Here is a 17,160-nt window from a genome sequence, read left to right as displayed (position 1 = left end):
AAAAGTGTGTGAGATTAGGCAAAAACTTTCAGCGCACCCCCACAATTGCCACAAAAATCAATATTAAAATAGGAATAAGGAAAAAAGGATATGGCTCAAGCAGTTTGGCACCCACCTACCACATGGTAGGTTCTGGTTTGGTTCCTGGTGCCTTCTAAAGAAGATGAGCAAGACAGTGTGCTGACATGATGGGCAGGCATGGCAGGCTGATGCAATGAGGAGACACAATGATGAAGCACAATGAGAGACACAACAAGCAGGAAGTAGATGTGGCTCAAGTGATCGGGCACCACTTTCCCACATGGGAGGTCCTAGGTTTGGTTCCTGGTGTCTCCTAAAAAGGAAAATGAGCAGACACAGACAGTATACAACTAACTGATAGTGAGCACAAACAGTGGCAGGGGGGCAGATAAAGAAATAAAATAAATCTTTAAAAATATATATGAAAAGGAGCTGTGATGTTTTTTAAAAAGACAGAAAATAGTAATGAATAAAAATGAACCAAAGTTTACTTCTTATCCACCAACTTACTTCTCTCTAGCCAGCAGTCAGGATGGAGATTTGGTTGGCATAATGAGATTTGCTCAGTTTCTTAGAAAGAGCACACTGCTACAGCATGGAAAGAACTGGAGGCAAGAGATGATGGGGGTCTGGTTTGGACTAGTAAGTCGAGGTGGAGGAAAAGAGAGAACAAAAAAGAAACACTAAGTTTAAGTGTTAAAATGGAATCTTGAAGGATCAAGAACAAGGAAAGGGTGAATTTCCTACTGCCGCCCCCGTTTTGGCTCCCCGACCTTGGGCTCCAGCCAGCTGCCACCTGCGGTCTTCTGGTGCCTTCTGTCCAAGCTAACGCTGCTACTGTGGAGGGGCCTGTGCTCATGTCTCACCCAAGCCGTCACAAGAGCAGCTCAGGCCCACACTTGTCGCTACTGCTTCCTGTGCATCCTTGGCTGTCGGGGCGGGTCCTGTCACACCTGCAGAACTGCGAGAAGCTGCAGTGAAGCTGCAGGCCCCTCTCCCACGCTGTGACCTGACCACCCCGGCCGTCCTGACCTTGTCCCCTGCATTCCTGGCCGGCCTTCTCTGGATCATGGCGTGAGCTCTTCTGCAGGCATGACCTCTTGATGTCTCCATGGTGACCTCTGTGACCACACATATCAGTTCAGAAGGCCCTGAGGGACAGAGTCCTCAATTGTAACAATAAGGTCTATCGAAACCTTGCTTCAAAAAACAAAAGAAAGATGCAAGAGTGAAGGATTCATTCAACTAGTATGTAATGATTCCTACTATGGGCCTGTACTATGAGGTGGGGAAAAACATATTGTTCCTGACTTCAAGAAGTTGAGTTTCTCATATTACTGTTAGCTGCTGGTGGTGCTTAGTAACAAACATCCAAACACTCCTATTTGGGATGGAAACATATTTGGGAAGCATTATTATCTATCCCTTATGGAACACGCCTAGGTAGAGAGACAGAAGTGCCTGTGTAAGCACAGAAAGGAGATACTTGCTGTCTTCCAACAAAGTACTATTTTAAAATGTTCTTTTAATTACCAAAGCCATATATGTTTTATTATAGAAAAACTAGGAAGGGCATGCAGTTCAAAAAAGGGAAAAAAGTAATCTGTAATCTCATCATATAATCCCCATTATGTCCTTTCAGGCTACTTTCAATGACTACATACAAGAACAAATGGGACAATACTCTCGTATAACTTTGTTTTCTGGTTTTCTTCTCTATTATGATTATCTTACCATTTCAGAAAATAAATTTCTAAGGTTTTTTTTTTTTTTAACCTGAAGCCAGATTCTTTGATCCCTTTGAATTTAGGGTAAGGGAGAGAGAGAGAGCAGGAGGGAAGAAACTTCACTTGAACTGCACGTGGCCCAAGAATCATCATAGCAATTTACAGATGAATTGGGACCCAAACAAGGATAGGCGATGCCCAGACCAGCCTCGGTCTCTCAGCTGAGTTAGACTTTGACAATAGGAGGAGCCTGCTGTAACCAGATCTCCGATCCCATTCTTAGAGAAAATCTGCCAGAAACTGGTTGACCCTCTTAACCTACTGAGAAATACCAACCCACAGGGATTTCATCTACGAACAGCCCGCCTGAGCAGGACAGCTTCCTCCACAGTGGGGCTATTTGTTTTGCAACAAAACTGATAGAGGTAGGGAAGGGAAACTTTCATAAATACCTAAATATCTGAGTAGGGAGCCAGAATCCAATTCCTACTTTTGCTAAATGAGTCTCTTTAGTTCTGTTTCTGTGGGCAAACATGCCCACATCACTTTGAGTACCATCTGTCCAGGGCCTAAGGGAGTACTACCCACACTGGAGAGATGGACAAAAGGAAACAGGGGGGTCCTGGGCCAGTGACCCAGCCATCTCGGGCCCCTACCCCACCTGCTGTGACTGTTGGTGGGGCAGCCAATGCTGGATTTAACATCAGGGTGGGAAGTGGGTTGCCTGTCCAGCCACCACCTCCTGTAGTAAAACTCCAGCACCGAACACATGGTCTTCGCCTGCCTGTCTCTGAGAGTCACTCCAAGGTGTCATTTTTAACAGTTGTATAATATTCCACTATATGGATGCTTCATAATTCATTTATTATTCCACCATTTTCAAGTGAATATTATTAATGCTTCAGGAGTAACTGAAGATCAGGTGGAATTTTATTTATTTTTAATTTTTAAAATTTAATTTTTTACATCAATGTTACAAAGTACTCAATTAACACAGATAATAACTACATAACAAAATCTGCTTTGGTCCATGGTTACATTCTCCCTACCCCCCCCCCCCCCCCTCATTTTTGTTCCTCCCTCAATCTTGAGGGATTTGGGTTGATGTCCACTGACTGCTTCAGGCTGAGAAGGGATGTAGATATTATGGGGCAGAGGAATGGAATTGTTTTACTTGCAGTTTAAGAGACTCTGCTTTCAGGATGGGGCTGGTGCATCATCATCGTTTTGTTACTTGTCCAGGGCAGGCCTGAAGAACTGGATGGTGGACGTTGACGACATACTTGCTGGACAACCCTGGTTTTCAGTCGTGGCTTAGAAGAAAGTAGCCATTGCAAGTGGGCAGTTCGCACGCAGAGAGCACGTCTTTACAAGCCAGGGGCCATGAGCACCTGAGACAATGACTTCATTTGTTTCCACAACAACTCCACGAGGGGGGTGAAATCATTATTCCCATTTTATGGATGAGCTAAGAAGCAGCAGAGCCAGACCTGCTGGGCACTGCTGTGGTCTGTGGGATGCCCCAAAGGCAGGCAAAACTGTGAGAAGGTGAGGAAGCCCAAACTTGAGTTCTAGCCAGGGGCCATCTACTTCCTCTAGTCTAAGTAGGCTGAGGGTGGGAAATACCCAAAACAGATAGAAGAGACAACCCCGCAAAAAAAGAAAAGAAAGAAAAAAGAAAGTATGCATGGGGCCCAGGTGTCCAGAGCTGACAGGAATAAAACTGGCAGAAAAAAAAGACTTTCTCAAAAATAATTTTTTTCTTTATAATTTTCTTCAAGATAATAGAATAGAGCCTTTGACCCTGTATGTGCTGGATTTATTTAACCAGTCCCTTATAGATGAATGGTAACAATGCTTCCTATTTTTTATTGTTACAAGGCACCTATGAACATTTACTTACCTATAACTTTCCCCAACCAAAAGCAAAACTTCTGGGTCATAGGGCAGGAGAATTTGTATTTTGATACCTTAAAAGGTTGCAGTTTTACATTACCAATAGTACAGGAGATTGTTCTATATGGGAGACCAATACTGAATGTTATATTTTTATTAATTTTTCCATTCTGAAAGGCAATGAAAAGTCATCTCACTTTTTTTTTAGGAGGTACTGGGTCTTGAATTCAGGACCTTGTACATGGGAAAACAGGTGCTCAACCACTGAGCTGCATTTGCTCCCCAAATGAGAGTTGGCCTTTTCATTTGTTTGTTTTGTTTTTAGGAGGTACAGGGGATCAAACCTAGGATCTTGAACATGGAAGCAGGCCCTCAACCACTTGAGCTATACCTGCCCATCTCCCTTTTTAAATTTGTATGTCTTTCATTATTAGAGGAGTTACACATCAACTCTGGTTTACTGACAAACTGGCTTTCTTTTGGTACACACACACTTCATGGAATTTGCCCAATTTTCTTGTCATCTTTTTCTTATTGCTTTATAAAAGAGCTTTTTATATAGTGTGGATATATTACGGGTTTTTTGTTTGTTTTTGAGGTAGCAGGGCCAGGATTGAACCCAGGACCTTGCATGTGGGAAGCTAGTGCTCAACCACTGAGCCAAATCAGCTCCCCTGTGTTGCCTTTTTATTTTTTTCATTTGTTTGCTTGTCTATTTTTAGGAGGCACTGAGAACCTAACCTGGGTCCTCCCATGCAGGAAGCAGGTGCCCAACCACTCGAGCCACATCTGCTCCCAATATTAGTTCTCAGTTAAACATTTTGCAAATATTTTTCTCAGTCTGTCATTTATTTACAGTGTTTTTGTTTCCATGGAAGTTTTTCCTTTTCAATTGACCTTTTCTCTTACAGTTTCAGAGTTTTATGCCACATGTATTTCCCCTACTCTTGTTTACCTTTTTTTTTAAAGATTTATTTTTTATTTCTCTCCCCCTCCCCCTGCCCTGTTGTCTGCTACTCTTTCTTCTCTGTCCATCCACTGTGTGTTCTCTGTCCACTTGCATTCTTTTCAGGTGGCACCAGGAATCCGTGTCTCTTTTTGTTGCGTCATCTTGCTGAGTCAGCTCTCCATGTGTGCTACACCACTCCAGGGCGGGCTGCGTTTTTCACGCGGGGTGGCTCTCCTTGTGGGGCACACTCCTTGCACTTGTGGCACCCCTATGCGTAGCGCATTCCTGCACAGAACGGCACTCCTTGCACACGGCAGCACTGCGCATGGGCCAGCTCACCACATGGGCCAAGAGGCCCTGGGTATGGAACCCTGGACTTCTTATATGGTAGGTGGATGCTCTATCAGTTGAGCCACGTCCACTTCCCGTGTTTACTTTTTATATAGTCAGTAGTTCCAGTTCATGAATAGTTCTTATGGTTCTGCCCCCACTGGCTCACCAGCTGCCTGGCCTTTCAGTGCTCTGTGCAGCTCTGCAGCCTCAGGGCAGAGCATGGCCTTGCAGAGTCCCAGGGTTGGCCTGGACCTGGGAACTTCTGGGTGCCTAACAAGGACCTTAAGTTCCTCTCCAGCTCTGCTGCTGATGTGTGGGAGGCTGCTTTTGGCGCCAGTATCAGTCGCAGCCATCTTGTGACATAACACCTAACTCAGTTAAGTTTCTATTTCCCCACCCTTACACTGTCCTTATCGTAAAGCAGCAGACCTACCCAGATGGTGGGGACTTTCCCGCCTTGTGCATGCGCAAATGGTTGTTTTGAAACGTCCGCAAAAAGACTTCGTGATGTGGACCAATCAGATCTATGGCATGAAACCTCCCTCTTCGTTGCGCTTATATACCCTCAGGCTACTTTCAATAAACGAGACTTGATCAGAATCCTGTCTTGTCTCCATTCTTCGTGTCTCTTGTCCTCTTCATTCCCACACCCTCATTCAGGTATCGGTTTGTTTGGCCCATGGGCTGGGTCAAGTGGCGCCCGAACAGGGACCTGAATACGAGGGATGAAGTGAGGAACGCCGATCGGAGAGCCGGCCAAGGATTGAGAATTCGGAAGAACGTTGCAAGGGAACCTGCCTCTCAACTGAAGCCTCGGTAAGTGATCGGCGATCATGGGACAAGAAATGAGCCAGCATGAGACTTTTGTAGAAGGTCTGAGGGAGGCGTTAAAGACACGAGGAGTAAAGGTAAAAGTAAAGCAATTGTTACAATTTTTTGAATTTTTAAAAGAAGTCTGTCCATGGTTCCCTCAGGAAGGGACTATTGATGAGAAAAGATGGGAAAGAGTAGGGGATGCTTTGCAGGATTTTTATAGACATTTTGGGCCTGAAAAAATTCCAGTAACCGCCTTTTCATATTGGAATCTTATAAATGATATCTTAAATGTTCATCATAGAGACACCATAGTGGCTAATATTATTGAGAAGGGCAAGGAAATTTTACAAGAGGGCCAGAAACAGGAAACCAAAGTTATTAACCCTGACTCTGACAAATCCATAAATAGCCTAAAAGACAACACGCCCGGTCATGAAGAAGATTTAATCTCACTAGATAGTGAAGGGGAGGAGAAACCTAGAACAAAAATCAAACAAGCTCTATCCAAAATAAACCGAGAGCCCTGAAAGAGAGTCAGAAGTAAAGAAAAATACAATAAAAGGTTATATCCTGACCTTGAAAAATTTAAAGAAAAATTTAAAGAAGGAAGTGATAATAAGACATCTGAATCAGGAGCCGGTGAATCTGAGGAGGAGACGGTAAAGTCTCGACCTCCGCCATACGTTCCCTATCCCGCAGCCCCACCTATAGTTATGCCGGTAGTTGACCCAAGGAAGGAGTTATTAGAAAAAATAGAGAAACTAAAAGAACAAATCCAATTAGAAGAACAACATCAGGAGCTAGAAAGGTTAAAGACCGGAAAAACTGGTAACGCTAATAAAACTCCCGAGCCCCTGAGCCCGCTGTTAGACCACTTAGACGAGGAGCGGTTTTAAAAAATCCTCCAGCTTCTAACACTCTAGTTGATCTAGGAGAGCCAGAAGCATTTCCTGTGACAGAAACCAAAGACGATCAGAATCAAACTTGGAGGCACCACCATGGTTTTAACTTTAAGGTTATCAAAGAAATGAAAACCGCTGTTGTGCAATATGGAGCTACTGCTCCTTATACCATGGCCATCCTCGAGGCTATAGCAGAAAATTGGCTCACTTCTACTGATTGGCACACTCTCGCCCACGCTACCCTGTCCAGAGGAGATTATTTGTTATGGAAATCAGAATATGTTGAGCTTTGCAAAGACACGGCCAGGCGCAATGTGCAGGCAGGCAATGGGTGGAACCTCGGCATGTTTATAGGGGAAGGAAAGTATACCACTAATGAAGATCAAATGCAGCATGATGCAGGACTTTTTGCTCAAATTCAAACTGCAGGCACTAGAGCCTGGAGAAAATTGCCTGCCAAAGGGGATCTTAGTTCCTCTCTTACTAGTATAAAGCAGGGACCGGATGAACCTTTTGCTGATTTCGTACATCAGCTTATAACCGCCGCAGGGAGAATATTTGGAAATGCTGAGGCAGGCACTGAATTTGTAAAGCAATTAGTGTATGAAAACGCAAATACTGCATGCCAAGCTACAATTAGACCATATAGAAAAAAAACAGACCTATCTGGTTACATCAGGCTATGCGCTGATATAGGAGCTGCGTATCAGCAGGGTCTGGCCATGGCAGCAGCTTTACGAGGATTTACAGTGAAACAATATTTGGCTCAGCAAAGCAAAGGAAAATGTTTTACTTGTGGACGAGAGGGACACTTTGCCAGAAACTGTAAGGGCTAAAAAACTCCAAGAGGAGGAGGTGCGAATCCTGGGCTATGCCCCAGGTGTCACCGAGGAAAGCACTGGGCTAACGAATGTAAATCAAAAACTGACGCCCAGGGTCAACCCTTACCTCCCACCCAGGAAAACGGGAACTGGGGCCAGCCCCAGGCCCCCAAATCCAAACAAGTTTATGGGGCAATCAACTTCGTTCTGGCCAACAGCAATCCATTTCAGACCTCTGTAGAGCCACCCCAGGGAGTGCAGGACTGGACCTCTGTGCCACCACCCACACAGTATTAACACCCCAGATGGGCGTACAAGCCTTACCAACGGACATGTATGGTCCCCTGCCACATAATACTTTTGGTCTACTAATTGGACAAAGTAGCTCCACTATTAGGGGGCTCCAAATCTCTCCTGGCATTATTGACAATGATTATACCAGAGAAATAAAGGTAATGGCATCCTCCCCACAGAACATTTCCACTATTCCCGTGGGACAAAGAATTGCTCAACTATTACTACTCCCATTAATAGGCACAGATAATAGAGTGAAAGGTTTTAAGCGCGGTTCAGGGGGATTTGGTTCCTCTGATGCATATTGGGCACAAGCTATCTCTGCCAGTAAACCTATGATGACCTTATGGTTGGACGGTAAGGAATTTAATGGGCTTGTAGACACCGGAGCAGATGTTACCATCTTAAAAAGAGAGGACTGGCCACTTAATTGGCCTCTCTCTCTCCCACATTGACTAATTTGAGAGGTATAGGCCAGAGTCAAAACCCTGAAAAAAGCTCGAAATTACTAACCTGGAAGGATAAAGAAGGAAATCAGGGAACTATACAACCCTATGTGATATCGGGACTCCCCATTAATCTTTGGGGAAGGGACTTGCTTTCTCAAATAGGACTTCTCATGTGCAGCCCCAATGATGTAGTCACAGCCCAAATGCTCTCTCAAGGGTTTAAACCAGGAAAGGGTTTAGGAAAAACAGAATCAGGCATCTTGCAGCCCTTATCCATACAGGGACAAAATAACAAAAAGGGACTAGGAAATTTAGTCTAGAGGTCATTGATTCTCCTGTACCCCATGCAGATCAAATCACTTGGATCTCCAATGAACCCGAATGGGTCCATCAATGGCCTTTATCTTTTGAAAAATTACAAGCCACACAGCAGTTAGTACAGGAACAGCTGGCGGCAGGGCATATTTTAGAGAGTAATTCACCCTGGAACACACCTATCTTTGTCATTAAGAAGAAATCTGGAAAATGGCATTTGTTGCAGGACTTACGGGCAGTGAACAAAACCATGGTACCTATGGTAGCTCTGCAACCTGGTCTTCCATCTCCTGTTGCTATTCCTTTTGGCTATTATAAAATCATTATAGATCTGAAGGATCGCTCCTTTACCATCCCATTACACCCAGATGATCGGAAATGTTTCGCGTTTAGCCTTCCCTCTATCAATTTTAAGGAGCCAATGAAAAGATTCCAGTGGAGAGTTTTACCTCAGGGCATGGCCAATAGCCCCACTTTATGCCAAAAATTTGTAGACATAGCCATAAGAAATGTTAGGACTAAATGGAAAAATCTTTATATCATACATTATATGGATGACATTCTGATGGCTGGCAGAGATGGGCAGGACGTCCTGAAGTGCTACCATGACATGGAGGTAACTTTGAAAACACATGGGGAAGCAGATTTGGCCCAACAGATAGGGCATCTGCCTACCACATGGGAGGTCCAAGGTTCAAACCCAGGGCCTCCTGACCCGTGTGATGAGCTGGCCCACACACAGTGCTGACGTGCGCAAGGAGTGCCGTGCCACATAGGGGTGTCCCCCCCGTAGGGGAGCTCCACACACAAGGAGTGCGCCCCCTAAGGAGAGCCACCCGGTGCGAAAAAAGTGCAGCCTGCCCAGGAATGGCGCCGCACACTCAGAGAGCTGACATAGGAAGATGACTCAACAAAAGGAGACACAGATTCCGGGTGCCACTGACAAGAATACAAGCGGACACAAAGGAACACACAGTGAATGGACACAGAGAGTAGATAAGGGGGGGAGGGGTCAGGGAAGGGGAGAGAAATAAATAAATAAATCTTTAAAAAAAAAAAAGAAAAAAGAAAACACATGGACTTCAAATTGTCCCTGATAAGGTGCAGCTACAAGATCCATATACTTATTTAGGATTCCAGATGATGGGGAATAAAATAACTACTCAGAAAGCAAACCTCAGGATGGACAAGCTAAAAACATTAAATGATTTTCAAAAGCTCCTGGGAGACATAAATTGGCTTCGCCCCTATATAAAATTAACCACAGGAGATTTGAACCCTTTATTTGACATCTTGCAGGGGGATTCTAATCCCAACTCTCCATGAAATCTGTCTCTGGAGGGACGCCAAGACCTTAAGACAGTTGAACAAGCCATACAGTCTCAGTTTGTCACTACTATTGACTACAGCCAACCTTTACTGTTTGTCATATGTAAAACTTCTCTTATTCCTACTGCTGTATTTTGGCAGACTGCCCCGATAATGTGGATACATCTACCTGCCTCCCCCGCAAAAGTAATTTACCCTTACTATCAAGCTGTCGCGGACATTATCTGTCTGGGAAGAGAACAAGGCAAACGATATTTTGGTAAGGAGCCTGATGCCATTATCCAACCTTACACCAAAGATCAGATAAATTGGCTACTACAGACCACAGACTGCTGGCCTATTGCCTGTGCATCTTACACCGGACAGATAGATAATCATTACCCTACCGACAAACTTCTTCATTTTCTAAACACTCATGACATTGTATTCCCCACAAATACATCCTTACAACCTATTACTGGAGCCCTGTCGGTATTTACGGATGGATCTTCGTCAGGGATAGCTGCCTATGTCTGTAATAATGACATCGTCCAATTCCGTACCTGTTCTAAATCTGCCCAGCTCACGGAATTACAGGCTGTTATAGCCGTATTCTCTGCATTCCAAGATGTCTCTTTTAACATCTTTATGGACAGTGCTTATATAGCTCTTTCAGTTCCCTTGCTTGAGACTGCTGCTCAAATAAAGAACCTTTCCGAGGCAGCAAAATTGTTTACTCAATTGCAATCCCTAATTAGAAAAAGAATCCATCCTTTTTTCATTGGCCACCTTAGGGCCCATTATAATCTCCCTGGTCCCCTCGCCCAAGGGAATCATTTAGCTGATCAGGCCACACGGCTAATGTGCTATGTTGACCAAGGTTCGCCCAATTCAGGTAATCAAGAAAACGTTAACAAGGCAATTAAGGCTCATCACCTACATCATATTAATGCACATACTTTAAGGCTCATGTTCAAAATTACCCAAGAACAAGCCCGCCAAATTGTTAAAGGATGTCCCCCCTGTGTAATCTTTTTGCCCACGCCTCATCTAGGAGTAAACCCCCGTGGTCTAATACCTAACGCCCTCTGGCAAATGGATGTAACTCATATTCCTGAATTTGGCAATCTGAAATATGTGCACGTTACAGTTGATACCTTTAGCGGACTTATCTTCGCTACCCCACAAACGGGAGAAGCAGGAAAGAATGTCATAGCGCATGTATTGGCAACCATGGCAGTACTGGGAACTCCACAAAAAATAAAAACGGACAGTGGTCCCGGATATACTTGCCATGCATTTGCTTCCTTTTGCCAACAATTGAACATCAGATACATTACGGGCATACCATATAACCCTCAAGGACAGGGCATGGTAGAAAGAGCAAATCTCTCCTTGAAAAACACCATTGAAAAGATAAAAGGGGGGAGTGGTATCCTACTAAGGGATCTCCCAGAAATCTATTATCTCATTCTCTTTTTATCTTAAATTTTTAAATTTTGGACCAAAAAGGGCATTCAGCAGCCGAACGCTTCTGGCATACTGATCCCAACACTAGGTATGCCACAGTCCTATGGAAAGATCCTATGGATAATACTTGGCATGGACCAGACCCTGTCCTAATATGGGGCAGAGGATCGGTCTGTGTCTACTCAAAAGAATTAGATGCAGCCAGATGGCTGCCAGAACGATTAGTCAAACAAATAGACAATAACCAATTATCCAGGGTAGAGATTTCTCCCTGAGAAAGGTATTGTTCTCTTACAGGACACGAAGCAATCCAGAATGCTACCCTTAAAGATCTGGATGTTGAGCTGCCTTCTGAGTACTGCCCAGAGAGGCATGGGACCATCCGCCAACCCACAGAAGATCTTGGAAAATCTATACGGTAAACCTTGTGAGTGTAAAGGAGGTCAGGTTATCACCGTACCCAATATGTATACACAGTCTGTGCAGTGCGATAATAATAAGATGGCTTATTTGCAGGCCCCGACTAGTCATACTGGAGGTTATGGGAAACAGCAGAGGGTCTGCTGAAACCTACCTAGAGTAATTCCCTCCATAGGTGGCCGCCCTGGACCCTGCTACTGTAAATCTATATACCCATCCATGCACAGCAGCTGTTATATTGAGGTACAATCGTGCACCGAAAACAATAAGACCTATTATACTGCCAAATTAGCTTGTACCAAATCTGGCAGCGCTGGAGGAGACTGGAGCAATAACCCCAGTCCTCTAGGGAATGGTAAGCTAACCCAAGCCGGCTGTCACGGTACTGTGGGAGACACTGTTTGCTGGAACAGAGTTCCTCTGATAGATATGTCAGATGGAGGAGGTCCACAGGATCAGGTCTGGCAGGTGATTATCCAGGAAAGAATTGAGGAAATTATTAGGAATTCATTCCCTCAACTTGAATATCACCCTTTAGCCTTACCCAAGACTGAGAGTGTAAATATAGATGCTCAGACTTTTGATATCCTTATGGCTGCCTATAAATTGCTCAATGAGTCCCAACCCGACACTGCACAAGATTGCTGGCTGTGTTTACGCACAGGAAACCCAGTACCCTTAGCGCTACCCACAGTTAATAGATCTTACCTTAGTAATCAAACCTGCGCCATCATCCCACCCATTAGGGTACAATCCATTTTCACTGATGCTTATGCTGTTTTCTGCCTCCATTCTCCATCAACCAATGATAATCATGAACTTCATTTAGGACATATTGCCTTTGCCCAATGCAACATGACACTCAATACCTCCGACGCTCTTTGCGCTGGTAATAGCACAGTATTCATTTGTGGCAATAACCTCGCATACACCTTCTTGCCATCTAATTGGACAGGGACATGTACCCTTGCCATCCTTTTCCCTGATGTTGACATTGTGGAGGGAACTGAACCTGTGCCTATTCCTAGGATGGACTTTATTGCCAGTCGCTCTAAGAGGGCCGTTCAATTTGTTCCACTTTTAATGACATTAGGCATCTCTGGAGCTTTAGCTACTGGAACAGCACGTTTGGGGATATCCATTAATCAATACACAAAGCTATCTAAGCAATTAATTGATGATGTCCAAGCCTTATCTAGCACTGTACAAGATATCCAAGATCAATTGGATTCTTTAGCTGAAGTAGTATTGCAGAACAGGAGAGGGCTGGACCTCCTTACAGCAGAGCACAGTGGGATATATTTAGCTTTACAGGAAAGGTGTTGCTTCTACGCTAATAAATCTGGCATTGTTCGAGACAAGGTTAAGAAGCTTCAAGAAGATCTGGAAAAGAGAAGAAAGGAGTTGGCCGACTACCCCCTGTGGAATGGGATGAATGGACTATTGTCCTATCTACTCCCTTTCTTGGGACCCTTGCTTGGTTTGATAATGCGTGTGTCACTAGGACCTATCCTATTTAACAAGGTCATGGCGTTTTTAAAACAACAGCTGGAGGCCATAAAAATGCAGCCTCTCCAGGTCCATTACCACCGACTAGAAATTATGACGAGCCTACTCAGAGGCCATAGCACGATCATCATAATAAAATCTAGGGGTGTTGGGCTGGCTAGCCAATGACGGGCAACTGGGCTGGTCAGTTAAGCAGACGAAAACCACCTAAGACAGAGACACGACCTTCGCTGCTGATGAATCTCAATGATGGGTAAAGTGAAAAGCTGCTTTTCGGTCACACGCCCTGACCTAAGACAGGCACAGCCCCCCCCCCCCCCTAGTCTGGATACATTGTCAGTCGCTCGCCTCCTTGTAGTAATATAAGGAAGTGGGGGGCCACTTTTGGCGCCAGTATCAGTCGCAGCCATCTTGTGACATAACGCCTAACTCAGTTAAGTTTCTATTTCCCCACCCTTACACTGTCCTTATCGTAAAGCAGCAGACCTACCCAGATGGTGGGGACTTTCCCACCTTGCGCATGCTCAGATGGTTGTTTTGAAACATCCGCGAAAAGACATCGTGATGTGGACCAATCAGATCTATGGCGCAAAACCTCCCTCTTGGTTGCGCTTATATACCCTCAGGCTACTTTCAATAAACGAGACTTGATCAGAATCCTGTCTTGTCTTCATTCTTTGTGTCTCTTGTCCTCTTCATTCCCACACCCTCATTCAGGTATCAGTTCGTTTGGCCCGCGGGCTGGGTCACTGATGGATGTAGGATGATGGAATACCTGAAAGTAACTTGTTTCTCTCCCTGTTGCTAGGACACAAAGAAAAGAATTGTATGTAAATCAGAAAGTAATGAAATGCAACCCTCTCTTTGGACCAAATTCTGCTTTTGGTGGTCAAGAACATCCTGCTGAAGCAATGAAGAACGAAAACCAGCTTCAACCAGTTGGCTGGACCTGCGCAGAAGCAGCCCCTTGCTGTCCTCACGTCAACTTGCTTAATTAACATAGTAAAATTCCCACCCAGGGGTGGAGTTATCCACCCCTTTCTTGATCATGCAGTGTATGTGCAAGCGCAATTTCCTGAACATGCTAATCATACAATTATATAACCAGCTATGTGTGTTCATCCATATGCATAAAAACTAATGCATAATCAAAGCAAATGCTAAGTAGTAACTTGGGTATTTAAGCAAGAGTGAAACTGCAGCACAGGGAGTCGGTCTGAGTCACTTTGGACTGGCCTTGGCTCCTAACCTCTGTAGACGTAATAAATGTGAGTTTGCCTAACTCTCATGTTGAAGTTTTCTTCATGCCTTCTCTGGTTATCCATAAAGGCCCTGCTTTGAGGCCTAACACTGCCACCCTGGTGGCAGAAGTCTGGATGGCATTCTGGATGCTGTTTCGGTTCCACTGGGTCCCCAAGAGAGCATCATCCAGCATGAAGAAGCCATCACGCATGCCCAGCACTTGGGAACAGACAGTGGTGGCCTTTCGCTTCAGACCAATTTCCTGGACTAGCTTCTGCAGCTGCTTCTACTGCTCGTGTATGCACTGAGCCTCTAAGAGAAATTCTGGAGATGCAAAAGTGGGAGCATCTGGTGCCGGTTATCAGCATCGGGGACTTGTTCACACGGGGACCAAGCCTCTCACAGGCACCTCCTGAGCCTCCTGGGTTTTCAGGTTGAGGTTGGAGTACTTCAGCAGGGCCTTCCACGGGAGCCTTGAAGCACTGTCAGCATTCCGTCCAGCTTCTCTCTGGCCACGTGCTCACATATTGTTTTCTCCACCAGCTGCCCATCCTCTCAGAAGTCGTCCGTGGCTCTGCCCAGGAGGCCACTACCCCATAATCCTGGGTGAGATGAGCTTCCTCCCTGTCAGCGAGAAGCCTGTGTCCACGTCCCACGTGGAGCGCATGCGCTCCAGAAGCCTGGCTGCCCAGGCGGTGTCCCACGCACGCCACCCTTCAGCTGGTGAACGCTGGCCCACGCTCGAGGGGATGGTTCACCAGGTGGGCACGCTGGTGGCGGTGACGGTCAGCTCCTTCCCCTCACTGCTTTCCATGGGCCTAGAAGGACGCGAGCACGCTGTTCCTGGGTAGGAGACGTCCCAGCACTGAGTCCCTTCAAAGCTGCAGCTCCACGGTACCCCGCAGGTGCTCCCATTTTAGACCCGGGGCTTGCAGGCCGTGAAGAGCCCGTGCGGGGGCATCAGTCCTGCAGACCCCACGCCTGAAGCTGGCGGCCCAGCTCATGAAAAAGCGGGCATTGGGCAGAAACGCAGGCTTTTTGGAAGTTTATTTTACTTTTTTTTTTTTTTAAATAATATCTCTTGGACCACACTAATTCAGAACGACCCAGGGAAGGGACTCTGGGAAAGGTAATTCCTTAAACTAAGTTGACACAATACAAATCCACCACAGGCCATTCCTGATCAACCTGGCATCCATACATACCTTTTTAAACCACACTTAATTTTCAAATAAGGGCAATAGCATCATCTTGCTTCCACCCAACATAACGCAACTGTATCTGGTACAACTGAAACATGATGCCCTCTCCCCAAAAGAGGAATCCATTTTTGGGCGATAATCATCCCTCTCTAGATGAGTCAGTCCCTCTTTGATATCCTGTAACTTAAAAACCGAGGGGTGAATTACTATCAACAAACATATTTGGTGGGAGAGTTGGAGAGAGAAAGAAAAAACAATGATTAATATGTACATAAAAATATTTGTATCAAAATATTACTGTGCTTGTTTCTATAGTTGGTCATGCAGTCATAGCTGGTACTTGTAACTACATCTCACTGTTCATTTCATATTTCTTTTGTCCTCAGCAAAAACAGCAGCTGTTTGTGGTTCCATGCCTACTGTGGTGACCTAAATTTTAATTCCTTTTAAGTTCTGAGCTTTAACAGTCCTGCTTCTACTGGGTTGTCATAATTTTCCAGCTACTTTACTCACAGGACATGGGATTACAAAGAGGTATCTAGAGAGATCTTCTGCATTACAGACGTACTCTTCCTTACTGCCATTCTGGAGGGGCAACCCCTGGGGATTGGCAAATACATCTAAGTAAGTACCCTTACTTGCTTTTTGATTCACTGGCATGAGGATGCTGAAGTGGCTGGGTGCCAGCTTCATCTCCCAGCTTAATGGAACCACTGATGCATCCTTTGGTGGAAGTATTTCTCCTTTGGGACTAAAACTCCTACAAGGCTAGTAGAGCCGGAAGTGGTGGGGAATGGGAAGCAAGCAGTTCACTAGTGGATCACAAGGCATAACAGTGAGAGGAGCTATTTCCATTTTCTACACTTGATTCCTGGTCTTGCGAATCCTGGTTATGCGAGAAACAGGTCACTGTTTCACATAATATACAGCATCCATCCTGTCCCAGCCCCAAAGATGTTGCCATTCAGCTGGTATCATAACTGAGTTTTCAAAAAGTCATTCCACAATTCCACACAGCTGCTTCAAAGTGATGGGACATATGTAATGAATTCCACGAACATTAGCCTGTTGCCACAATTCATTTGCCATAAAATAAGTGCCTTGGTCAGAAGTGATGCTGTGCCGTGTACTATGATGATTAATAAACATTCCATAAACCCACAGAGTAGTGACTTTGGTAGCAGAATTGTGGACAGAGAAGGAAATTCTGTATCCACTGTAGATGTCTATTGCAGTAAGAACCAGTGCCTCCTGGAAGTGTTCCTATGTCATTAAACTGCCCTCATGTGACTGGCTCATCCTCCTGAGGAATAGGGGGCCATATGGTGGGCTCGTTGTTGGTCTCTGCTACTGGCAGTTTGTGTACTCAGCCGTGGCTTTAGCCAGATCAGCCTTAGTGAGTGGAAGTCCATGCAAAACCTCCATCATTGCTGCCATGAATATTTTGCTTGTGGGCCCTTTGGGCTAGGTCTGACTGAAATTCACA

General features: G+C 45.1%; 1 protein-coding gene and 1 pseudogene across 1 annotated transcript; one reads left to right on the top strand and one right to left on the bottom strand.

Moving 5' to 3' along the window:
* Positions 1 to 11,940: 11,940 nt before the first annotated feature.
* On the top strand, positions 11,941 to 13,398 carry LOC131279693 (syncytin-1-like). Its single transcript, XM_058303073.1, has one exon. It carries the CDS (start codon positions 11,941 to 11,943, stop codon positions 13,396 to 13,398), a length of 1,458 nt encoding a protein of 485 aa, XP_058159056.1.
* Positions 13,399 to 14,515: 1,117 nt separating this feature from the next.
* LOC101446975 (pseudouridylate synthase TRUB2, mitochondrial pseudogene) lies at positions 14,516 to 16,367 on the bottom strand (annotated as a pseudogene).
* Between the last annotated feature and the right edge of the window lie 793 nt (positions 16,368 to 17,160).

This window comes from Dasypus novemcinctus, chromosome 1 (genome assembly GCF_030445035.2).
Source record: "Dasypus novemcinctus isolate mDasNov1 chromosome 1, mDasNov1.1.hap2, whole genome shotgun sequence".
NCBI classification, from domain to species: Eukaryota; Metazoa; Chordata; class Mammalia; order Cingulata; family Dasypodidae; genus Dasypus; species Dasypus novemcinctus.
This window is presented reverse-complemented; position numbering and strand designations above follow the sequence as displayed.

What these genes read in the sequence shown, in the direction of transcription:
- LOC131279693 (XM_058303073.1), top strand. Translation starts at nt 11,941, where the DNA reads ATGCACAGCAGCTGTTATATTGAGGTACAATCGTGCACCGAAAACAAT.